The 12395-nt window shown below is 42.3% G+C and overlaps 1 protein-coding gene across 1 annotated transcript; it reads right to left on the bottom strand.

Moving 5' to 3' along the window:
* Positions 1–31: 31 nt before the first annotated feature.
* Positions 32–11696, bottom strand: LOC121938066 (transforming growth factor-beta-induced protein ig-h3-like; the record flags this gene model as incomplete). Its single annotated transcript, XM_042481353.1, has 8 exons — positions 11594–11696; positions 10828–10974; positions 5320–5463; positions 4559–4716; positions 3886–4050; positions 3239–3385; positions 3012–3153; positions 32–244 (listed from the first exon to the last, which is right to left on the bottom strand). Coding segments are annotated over exons 1-8 (1219 nt in total), but the record flags the coding sequence as incomplete, so codon positions are not given.
* Between the last annotated feature and the right edge of the window lie 699 nt (positions 11697–12395).

Here is a 12395-nt window from a genome sequence, read left to right as displayed (position 1 = left end):
GTAGTAGTAGTATTGTTGGTAGTATCAGTACCTGAGTCGGGGATGAGCAGCTCGTTGATGTAGTGGATGACTCCGTTTGTCCCCAGCTGGTCCCTCCTGGTGATGATGGCCTTCCCGTTCAGAGTCATCTGGTCTCCGTCACAGCCGACCTCCAGCACCGTCCCCTGCAGCGTCTCCATCGGAGACCCTGACACGATGGACTCGGCACACTGCATGTGCTTCAGGATGTGGTAGTTCAGTAGGTCTAAGGGGGGACAGGAGGACAGGTTGACAGAAGGACAAGTAGACAGGAAAACAGGTATACAGGTTTACAGGAGAACAGGTAGACAGGAGGAGAAGAGAACAGGTGGACAGGTACACAGGAGGACAAGTAGACAGGAGGACAGGTGGAAAGATAGACAGCAGGACAGCAGTCAGGTCGATCAGGTGTCCCGTCTGTCTTAAACACACATGTGCATTTTACGACCAGCAGGCCGAACCCGACCCGTGGGCCGTCCCAGTCTGGCCCGCGATGTTCACAAAAGACAAAATAAAATTTTAAAAAAAGATTCCTGCAAAATCTTTTCTGGAGGTGAATGAGTACATCGTCTTTGATCTACGACCCCGAAACACAATGTCTGTTTTCAAAGAATATTATATTAAGAGACATTTTTCTACCAAGCATGTGAACTATGCCAAAAACCTATCAGTGCGGGAGAGAGAAAAAAGGGCCCTGAAATTGTCCTCCAATTTTACCGCCTGACAAAATATTTTTAACGAAGCAGACGGCCATACAAGAGACAGTCACAAACGTTAGCTACGTGCTGGCTCATAGGCTAGCCAAACACAGCAGCTCGCTCTCTGAGGGTGAGTTTTTGAAAGACTGTACGGTTGAGGCTGCTAGCATCCTCTGCCCTGACAATAAAAGTCAATTTGAAAATATCAGTCTGTGTCGTCGGACTGTTACGAGGCGTGTGGAAGTGATTGATGAAGACTTGTCTGATGAACTGCTGAAAACAGCAGCTGACTTCATGTATTTTGCTCTGGATGAGAGCACAGCTATCAAAGACATCGCCCAGCTACTTAGTTTCATACGAGGGATCAATGATGACTTTGAAATCGTGGAGTAATTTATTGCCATGGAAACGATGAGCGGGACAACGAGCGGGTGTGACCTCTACGACCGCTGATGAATCTTCGAACGTCACTGGTAAGATCGTTGGGCTTTTGCGGAGGATACAGAACCAAATGAAAGATTAGATTTTCCTACACTGCATCATTCACCAAGATTCGCTGTGTAAATCTGTGTTGCAACCGGATCATGTCATCAAAACGCTGGTAAAACCTGTAAACTTCACCCGGGCCCAAGGGCTCAACCGACTGCCGGAGGAAAGTGGAGCCGAGCGCACGGACGTGCTGCACCACTCCAGCGTTCGCTGGCTGAGCCCGGAGAAGGTGCTTCATCGTGTTCAGAGGAGAGATCGTGACGTTTCTGGGGAATGTAGGCAAAGCAGAAGAGTTTACAGAGTTGCAAGACTTGGACTGGATGTGTGACTTTACATTTCAGGTGGATGTACTGAGCAATTTAAACAACCTAAATGTGAATTTACAGGGCAAGAACGCATTTGTGGATGAGCTGTATTCACACGTGACAGTGCTCAAAGTTTCCACACATTTCCCAACGCCGGCGACACTGGATGTGCCATCCTGACACGCTGACAGATACTCCACTACTCTGACACACCTCCAACTGAGTTCAACCGCCGTTTCTTGGACTTAAAGAAGAATGAACCAGAACCGGGGCTGGTGCCCACTCCCTTTTCATTCGACAGTGAGAAAGCGTCCCCAGATGTGCAACTCGAACTGACTGAAATCCAGTGCGATCTGACTCTGAAAGAGAAGTTCAGCACCTCCACACTGGAGAGCTTTTATGGCTCACCGAACCAAACGTGGTTCCCGAACCTGCGCGGGCATGCACACAGGGTTGCTTGTTTTGATTATATCCACCTATGTCTGCAGACAAACATTTTCTGTGCTGAACTACAACAAGTCACGTTACAGATCACGGCTGTCGGATGAACATCTGTCCTCTGTGCCGTGCACTGCAACATCACAAATGATGCCGGACTTTGATGGTCCTGCAAAGAGAGGCGACCATCTGCATTGTTCCCATTAACTGCAGACAAATCTTATGTACTGGGCGTGCGCACACAGCTGTGACGCATACGCGGGTCCATTCGGACTTTTTGGAGCTCCTTGGGTACAGACACAATGTGTGCACTATCAATCTGCAGCGTGATGACTGCCATAGTTGTTAAAACAGTGTGAAATGTTAAATGTAAATAATAAAAGTTAAATGTAATAATTTAGTTACAACAGCTGGATGCAATGTTTTTCAAGATGCACAGTCATTTCTCACAGTTGTAATTCAAAGGAGTTGTGTGTTTCTTCCTAAATACAATTATACAAAAGATGTTAGCCTAATATTTTCTCCATTGAATGATGCAGGTCTGTTAAAGTTTGGGTTGTCTACATAAATCGAACAGTCTCACTATACCAGAGTAGTTAATTGAGTAGTTAATTGTAATATTCATGAGTATGATCATGTATTTGTTTAAAAGTAGTGTCTGTGAATATTATTTTCTTCATTCATTAATGCAGTCATTTCCTAAATGGTCAGTAAGTTTTGATAATATTAAAACAATCTGCCTTGAGTCCATATTTGTACGGCGTGTTTCTCCAGTGACCTGTGGTGGATATCAGAACACTGACAAAATGTTTGGCTAATTTAAAAGTTGATAATGCAATTACATAGATTGTGGGCTGGCAAATAGCCTACTGTAACACAATCATTCCCACCAAATATGTGTAGTTTAAAATAATTCAGTGCTAAATATTTCATGTTTCAATTCCATGTCCAATCGTGTGGCCCTTGACTTACTTTTTCGGAGTTAGTATGGCCCACTGGAAAAAAATATTGCCCACCCCTGGTCTAAAGCTTCAGATAAATCAGAGCGCCTCCTGCTGGTCACCTTTCAGGGCCACAGGGTCTCCCAGGATCCTGTTCAGGGTCTCCTGAGGAATCTTCTCGAAGGCCTCATTGGTGGGAGCGAACAGCGTGTACTGACCCTCGTTCTCCAACATGGCAGTCAGACCGGCGGCCGCCATCGCTGTCTGAGACAGAGACAGGAAGTCAGCATGCGTAACGCCATGTTTACATTGACCTATGACTGGTGGACAGATGGATAGGTTGACTCACTCGCAGCGTCTCCAGGTCGTCGTCGATGTCGATGAGCGTCTGCACGTTGTTAGAGACAGCGGTGATAACGCGGTCGACCACATGGACGATGCCGTTGGTGGCGTGTTGGTCAGGTTTGATCAGACGAGCGCAGTTCACCGTCACGATCTGCAGAAGAAGAAATCTATTAACCATCCACATACAGAACAACCGTTACTGCTGAGGCTGCTGAGTTATACTAGGGCTATACTGGAGTTATACTGGAGCTATACCGGGGCTGTACCGGGGCTATACCGGGGCTATACCGGAGCCATACCGGAGCCATACCGGAGTTATACCGGAGCTATACCGGAGCCATACTGGAGCTTTGCAAACTTTTGATTTGTGTACAGCACATTGAGCGAACCATAAAGAGACTGTATGTAACAAACTGCACTAAAAACACCAACTAAGACTCAAATTCTGAATGTGCTGTTCAAAAAAATGCTCCTAAAACCTGAATAATACCGGTAAATCCCACGTCCTAATCGGAAAATGCTAAATTTAGAAAAAGATGGCTAACTGAGAATATCCAAACAGAGTATGATGTTTCATTAGTACAGCAGTGGAATATGAGTGTGCACATAAATGTAGTCGGTGTGTCTTGGTGTGTGAAGTGAATCTCTGACCCCGTTGCTGTAGTGGTGGATGTGTACGGGGAAGTCCTGGTACATGGAGGCGAAGGACGACCCGTGTCTCAGCTCCTCGGAGGTCAGCCGGCGGTTCACCATGTGGTAATGAAGAGCGTTCAGCAGCTCGATGTTCACATTGCTCACCAGAGCGTCCAGGATCTCCTAAAAGCGATGGAAACAACAACACCGTCAGACACAGAGATACACTCTCAGCTCAACGTTTTCATCTAGTCATTTCTAAAGGAGGATATTCGCCCATGCAAAACACAGTATATTGTCTGATTATAACACTGTTATACTATTTATTTTTATCTATTTATTTTTTAAATTCTGTATCTGTTTCCTCATCTCAATGTTTGCATTTATGTCTGAGATTAGTTTGGATGCTCTGTTTCTCTTTATTCCTTATGCTAATGATGGTTATGGGTAATATATTCCTATATTTAATATTTAAAGGTTATATTATGTAGTTTAAAAAATATATAATTAAAAAGAAATCTTCATGTTATGATGATGACCTCTTACTTCTCTCTTACTATCTTTTTACACGTGCGCAAAATCTGACACAAACAGTTTGAACCATGAAGTCTGATTGTTACTGCAGCTTCAGAGGGAAGTCAAAGACCAGGTGGTGTTAGGGTTGTTCGGGTGTTGTTGTTGGGTTACTGACTGTGGGCAGGGCGGCCCAGGCCACGTTGCTCGGGGCGAAGAAGGTGAAGCTTCCCGGGCCTTCAATCTCGGCCTTCAGCTGGGCTCGTTCAGAGTACATCTGAGTGGTGGAGGCTCCGACTACGCCCAGAGTGTTGTAGATGTTTACCAGAGGCAGTGCTGCAGAGACACACACACACACACACACACACACACACACACACACACACACACACAGTCAACAAACGTGAAAATAAATCAGTGATCCTCCTGCTGGTCTGAACGGCTTCATCCACAGCAAACTGTCGCAGCAGAACGCCCATGATGCAAATGTGATAGTATTCAGGGTTGCAGTTCTGGTCTCTGCAGCATGGAAAGGGTTTTTTGTTTTTTTTACATGCTCAGTTTTTTTGTATTATAAGATAAAAAAAAGAAGATTTTTATAAGTAAGGCTTTTGTAGTTAAGAATTTGTTTTCTATAAGTTATGTTCTTTTTAATACTTTTGTAAGTGATATTTTATAAGTTATGTATTTATAGTTAAGTTTTTTATACATTTAGTTTTCATAATCTAAGGTTCTTCTATGTTAAGTTGTTAAGAAGTTACTTTTTTTTAGCTATTTTTTCAGTTTTTAGTTGTTTTTTTTTTAAGTTTTTATACATTATAATAAGTCAAGTTTTTTAAAATACATTTTTATAGGTTATGTTTTTTATTCATTAAGTTTTTATCATTTAAGTTTTAAATGTAATACGTGTGTCCTGGGGTCAGAGGTCAGAGGTTGTACCTGCAGGACAGCCCCTCTCTCCGGGAATCTTCTCATAACCGGGACAGCACTCGTAGGTGATGACCCTGCAGCAGGAAACAAAGGGAAACACATGAGGAACCACTTCCTGTCTGGTTCCACCTGAACCTTCTGTTTTACGTTTTTCTTCTCATCTGAGGTTCCTCGCAGTTCTGCAGCTTTCGGCCTCAGGTGGAGAAATGTCTATAAACCTCGTTTCCACCTCAGCAGCTTGTAACCTGGCAGCGATATTTCAGCAGACACATAAATTCCTGTCTGTGTATAATGATGCTAATAAAGTTATGTGCACAATAACGGCGCGCTGTGAGAACTGTTTCCATGACTTCATAAACAGAGAGTTTCCCATCATAATCCACTTTACATGACAGTAAACATCATTTAATCATCCAGACGGAAAAGCTGTTCGTTCTGATGGAGGTCCGGATCACTCTGACGACTCTGGGCTGATCAGAAAAGAAGTATATAAAGAGATTTACTGTACCTCTGTTTTACAGTAATAAGTTGTAAAGTCATTTCACTGTAAAGTAACGGTATACTGCTGCATCTGTGCTGCCAGTATTTTTCTGCCAGTTATTTTACAGTGAAATGACTTACAGTTTACCAGAAGTATCAGTTCAACTGACCCTTCACGAAGCCCCTCCCCAGGACGGCCACTGTCCAGCCCTACGTTAGCAACCGTAACTATGCACGGGAGCCCGGACAACCTTTCAGCAGGAGCCAAAATGCCGAAGCATCGTGCTTACGGAACCTGCAAGTCTGACAGCCGATACCCAAAAAGTTTAGGGGGGTGTCGAGTTTTTCGCCTTCCCAAAGCCGAAGACTCAAGAAGAATATTTTAGAATTTATTTTAGAATAATTTAACGTAGCACACAAAGCTAGTGTTAGCTAATGTTAGTTAGCATCTTTCTTTGGAACAAACGAAGATGTTTTTATTTATCTTTGATGGATTCAGCTGTTCATGTGGTCTTCCACGCTGTTTTATCCATATCTGACATCTCTCTTCTTGGGTCTTTGGCTTTGGGAAGGCGAAAACTTCGACACACCCCTCTAAACTTTTTGGGTATCGGCTGTCGGACTTGCAGGTCCCGGTCAGTACTCCGCCAACAAATGATCCTATGAATGCAGCTCTCACATGCATGTTGTAGACCTTTCTCTCGACTTCTCTCTGATATTTCTGAACAGTTTTTTCAGAAATTTTGTTATACTTTTTGATGGAATATCACTCAATGATAAAGTTGAAAACTCCACATTTCACACGTTAGATGTGAAAGCTTGTCAGTTGTAGCAACAGTAACCAAGGGAGGAGGGGCTTAGCAAAGGGTCAACTGGAGTGTCACTTGTGATATTTCCACTGAAAACGTTGAGGTTACATTCAGTCGGCCGTATTTTTCATGTTGCTGTCAGAGGGGATAATGGAGGAGAGTCTTGGTAGCTGAGTGGTCACAACGCACACCACATAACCACAACGGATCAGGTTTAATTTCTGTCTCGGGACCCTCGCTGCACGTCATAATTCTCTCTCTGCCACATGTCTACGCTGTGATCTGTCAAATAAAGGAGAAAAAGAGCCAGAATGATGTTACTTTAAACAGAGAGATTTGAATTCATGTGAAACGTCTGATTGTTCCCCCAAATGTTCCCCGAACAAACGGCTTCTGCTCTAACAGATAAACTCAGCAGCTGCTGAACGATCAACAGGCAGCACGTGATAACAGCGAAGCATAAAAAAAGGTAACATGTCAAATAAAATTCGTAGGAGACCTAAGAATTTAATGTGCATGAAGAAAACTCTGAAGACTGATGTGTTTTTGTTGATTAAACCAAAATTATATGACAACACTCTAAAAAGATTTGGTCAAAAGACTCAAACTTCTCTTCAGAGAAACTTCAGACTCAAACTTCAGTGACAGAAACCGTCTTTGGGAAACATTTATTTGCCGTGTACTACGTTTTTAGTTTGGCCCATGTTCCATTCACTAACATGTTGTCTCGGGTTTAACCATTTGAAGCCTGGATTGACATCAGTTTTCTTGTGAAGATTTACTTGTATTTCAAAAGTATTAAAACATTTAAACCTTGAGATATAAGTTTAATTTCTTTTGAAAACATGAAGAAAATAAGATGATAAGCAACTCTGCAAGTAATATCCCCAAAATGAGAGGAAAATAGGTTTTCTTGTCATTTTGAGAAGATTACATTCTTTCTCTCTTGTTTAATTCTCTTGAATTTTTGTATGGCCTTCTTTTGGCATTATTGTTTGGCTCTTTTAGTTATGTTGCCTCTGCAAGAAACACTTCTTGCTTCTGCTTTGCCTTGTTTGCCAAAGACGTGCTATATGAATTAAGTTATATTATTTTATTTAAATATTTGTTTAACTGTTAACTTGTTAAACTGTTTGTACTGTTAAATTGCTTAGTGTCCTCTTTGTTTTTTTTAATTTTTTTTTTAAAGAAATACAGAAAATTCGCTCATACTTAATATTCTTACTGCTGCAGTAAAAAAACAACTTTGAGACCAGAGTTTCTGTGCAGAAACAAACAGTTTTGGGAGGACTGGTCACATGTGGGCTGTAATGAAGCGTGCAGCCGAGCGGAGCCCTTCGTGACTTCCTGTAGAGATTTCCATAATAAATGTGGCTCAGCCGTCTGGGCTCATAAAGCTCATTTCCTCCGAGAGAAGAAGAATCTGCAGCCAGCGCTGACGCCTGTCGGGGGACCTACAACCACTGCCAGGAAAAACACAAGCCCCGGGAGACGCCACCAGGGACCGCACTTCCTGCTCACTACAAAATAAAACGTCACAGAGCCACAGGTTTCGACTTTAACCACATCATTTTTAAAAATCGATATCCTCAATTCTAACAGAGGACTTCACAGTCATCAGAAAACACAGAGTTCATCACACTAGCTGCTCTGTATGAAAACTGCTTTTTTTTTCGTGTGACGTGAATAAAAACTTTTAAGATTTACTGTGACAACATTCACTAAGTCACAGGTTTCAGTTTTAAACTTTTAACATAAAAAAACATAAATACAATCACAAATCTGCCTCCGTCAAGACCAGAATGACCAGAAGACCCACATAAACTATCAGTATCACAGGGGCTTAAGGTTTGACCCAAGTGTAATTTTAGTAGTTACCATCAGTGTCAAGGACATTTAAAAATACTGAGATATATTTTGTGTACTGCAAGGTAGTCTTGATTTGAAGCCATATCGCCTTGCCCTAACACGTTACAATATACAGTATAAACACCTGCAGCAGCGAACGGATCCATCAATACTAAAGTTTCCACTTTTTATCAGCTGGCCTCCGATTATTGTATTTTGACCCCAAATTCTGCGGCTTTAATGGCAGGCACTTGATATCCATCATATACTGCACCTGAAGATCACCCAGCAAACGAAACTAAAATAAGCAGAGTCCAGATTCACTGGAAATAAAGCCAGTCAAATAAAATCTGAGTGAAGTCTCATTTCCACTGAACATTAGTTATGTAACAGCTGCAGAGAAATGAGAAGTGATTCGGCAGAAAACATGATGAAATGTTTCCCGTGTCGGTGTGAGGACAGTTTCTCTCTCCTCATTGTGTTTTCAGCTCGTCGTGTACGACAGCAGTTATTCTCTCAGTCTGGATCTGATTTCATCCACAAAACTACCATCACACAGGAAACTTTACACCGATTCACTGATCATGTCTCTGATTTACAGTTCGGAAAGATCAGTGTTTAAAATCAGTGTTACAGCGGTTTGTTTCCTCTGATTTCTAGCTCAGATTATTTAACAGGAAAATGGACATAAAAACAAGTGTACGGAAACTTAAAGACTCCACGAAGTTTCTCATTATTCTCGTTGGAAAAATATGAACAAAAGCTGCAGTTTCTTTAAAGATTATTTGTCCTCACATTAAGAGTGGGAAATGTGACTGAAGTCCCTGTCTTTGTGTCTTTCAGTGTCTAGAGTCTCTCTGCGTCTCTGTCTCTTCATGTCTCAGTCTCAAGTTTCTCTGTCTCTCAGCCTCTCTGTCTCTTAAGTGTCTCAATCTAGTGTCTCTGTCTCTGAAGTGTCTCAGTCTAGTGTCTCTGTCTCTCAGTGTCTGTGTCTCTGAAGTGTCTCAGTCTAGTGTCTCTGTCTCTCAGTGTCTCTGTCTCTGAAGTGTCTCAGTCTAGTGTGTCTGTCTCTCAGTGTCTGTGTCTCTGAAGTGTCTCAGTCTAGTGTGTCTGTCTCTCAGTGTCTCTGTCTCTGAAGTGTCTCTTAGTGTCTTGGTGTCTCACTCAGTGTCTCTGTTTATCTCAAGTGTCTCTGTTTATCTCAAGTGTCTCTCAATGTCTCTCAGTGTCTTTGTGTCTTCAGCAGTGTCTTTAATACAGTCCAATGTCTCGTGTGGAGACAGAGGTCCAGAGCTCCTGCAGCTCCGTCACACCGGCAGTAAAATGTAAACAGATGGAGATCGGCTTCTGACGTGTGTGTGTGTGTGTGTGTGTGTGTGTGTGTGTGTGTGTGAACACACACTGGACTGATTATCAAACCAGATGGAAACTCGACTCCCGTTTGGTCTCCATATAAACAAAGATGTCCGCCGTGGATTTCTGACAAAACAAACGGAGCGAGGTTGCAGTAATTCAGCCGGCTCGGGGGAACCTTCCAGAAACATCCAGCTGAGAATAAAACCGCTGAAGAAACAGACCAGTTTCATGTCCCGTAACGTGCTGTCACAGAGGGGCAGATGCCTCACACACACATCAGATATGATGAATAAAATAAATATAATAAAGACAGATTCTACTCCATGTATCAGTAACCACACATCTGATTTATATCCGCACATTTAAAATATTTCACAGTTACAGCTCTTTTGTTTTATGATCCCAAATTCCACGTTTTAATAATATCTCTGTTGACTTTCAAGCAGAAATCTGCACTTTAAACCTGTGTTCAGTTAAACTCACCCACTGTGGATTTACGCCACAAATCCTACTGTAAATCCACCAATCAGTGATCCCCAAACATATTTGTCTTTTTGTCTGAGGACGATTCAAGTGTCTCCACCGTCCAGCATCCCGCTGCAGTAAACATTTAGGTAGTTTCACACGTAATAGTCCGGGACTCTGTTCGATTGGGAGGAGTTGGGTTTGTTCGCTCTCACTTCAAAGAAACCAGGCGGAGTAAACGTACGGTTCTGCTGACTGACGGCCGACTGTTGATTGGACAGTTTCGTCGTCTGTCATCCTGCAGCATCAGGACCTACTCTGCCAGAAGTTCATGCGGCACTTCGATGGTCATCGTGTGATTATGTTTATGTTACGTTTTGGTGTCTCAAAGAGCTCACACAGAAGAAAGTGATTGTAAGCATCATCGGGCGACAGCAAATCGATCACGTTATTGAGCTGCTGCGGGTGCCATCAGTATTGATCCTTTGTTCTGCTCGCACATTACAAAAGAAAATTCAGAAAAGGCTTTTTTCAGCAGCTGCTCGACAGAGGAAAACACGTCTTATCAGGTCATTGATCAGGTCATTGATCAGATCTTTGATCAGGTCATTGATCAGGTCATTGATCAGGTCATTGATCAGGTCATTAATCAGGTCTTTGATCAGGTCATTGATCGGGTCATTATATGTCGGCCTCTGAGCGAGTTCTGCAGCGACACTGAAGACAGAGAGACCCGTTAGATGTTCTTGTCCTATTGTTGAATGCAGGTATGTTTTAATAAGCTTACCTTTTGGAAAACACTTGATCACCAGACAAATCTGACTATATTATTGACTAATAATATATAAAAACGTTAACGTGCAGCTAGGCAGATGCACATGTCCATCACAGCGGCACTAGTCTTCATCAGGATCAATTACGAGATCACGGACAGATTTCACAGTCAGTAGATGGATTTATTATTGGTTTAGTTCTGAAATGATGCTAAAATCAGGTCTCCTCTCATTAAATGCTGTGGTTGATTCATCTTCTTTCGCACCACAAATAAACTGTTCCAGGTTTCACTCGTTTGGTCCGTGTCAGACTTCAAATGAAGTTTCACAACACCCCAAATGTGATGGACTATCCAAGGAAACGAACCAGGGTTTGTTAAAAGTAGTCAACACAGCAAAAAGAGTACTGCATTACTTTACTTAATAACTCCCTGAAGAAAGTAATTAGTTACTGCACTTTTAACATGATCCATATAAAAACCACAGTCATCTGCAGAGGGGGAGTTTAACCCTTTTCATAAACTGATCAAAAGGAAATTTGTATAAGTAAACCGTGAAGCTGATTCAACTCTGGCGGGATTCTTTCTGCTCCGTCCATCCTCACGTAATGGGATGTGACGGCGTACGTTTCTCCACTTCCAGAAGACGGAGACATCCGAGCCCAAGTGGACTATAGCCGAGTTTAAAAAAATCCAAACTCTTAAAGAACTGAATTTATCGGGGATGCATTGATGATAAGAAATAAACAATAACAACCTTTTTGAGTCCATGAAAAAATGGAGGAAGCCGGGACAGACCGAAGCACTGAGCAAATCAGAACCTGCCGAAAATTTGTAAGACCGCCGATTACAAGGCAAAACTCCACAGCAGCAGAAGTGGGGCAGATTCCACCGGCCATGACGAAGCGATGGGAGGACGATTGTGGAAAAATATCTCTGACCACAGCGTGGATGAGGGTTTGAGGACGAATGGCGTGATTGGGAGAATTCTACTTCTAACAGAGTCAGAAGTTATCCGTCATTTATTTTTCATTGCAAAAAAATGCACTCATGATGTGAGTGTGAGAAAAGTGTCATGTTTTGACTTAAACATCACTACTACAAATATTGTAAAAACACGTTAAAACAATTGACAAATATTCTAAACAGAAAAATCTACAAGTTCAAGTGCGACTCTGTAAAGCTGTAAAGGTGGCGAGTGGAAGCGTTTCTGTGTCTGGTAACAACAATCACTGGAGTCTGATTTATCCAACTGCCTTTTTTAAGACAAGTAAATCCTTAAGAGTTGAAAATCTGCAGAACAAAATGTCTAAATATCTTTAGTCTGTGTTAACCACAGAACTTATGTAAGGCAT

The sequence above is a fragment of the Plectropomus leopardus genome, unplaced genomic scaffold (genome assembly GCF_008729295.1).
Source record: "Plectropomus leopardus isolate mb unplaced genomic scaffold, YSFRI_Pleo_2.0 unplaced_scaffold28352, whole genome shotgun sequence".
NCBI classification, from domain to species: domain Eukaryota; kingdom Metazoa; phylum Chordata; class Actinopteri; order Perciformes; family Serranidae; genus Plectropomus; species Plectropomus leopardus.
The sequence above is the reverse complement of the archived record's forward strand: the minus strand, read 5'-3'. Positions and strand labels throughout refer to the sequence as shown.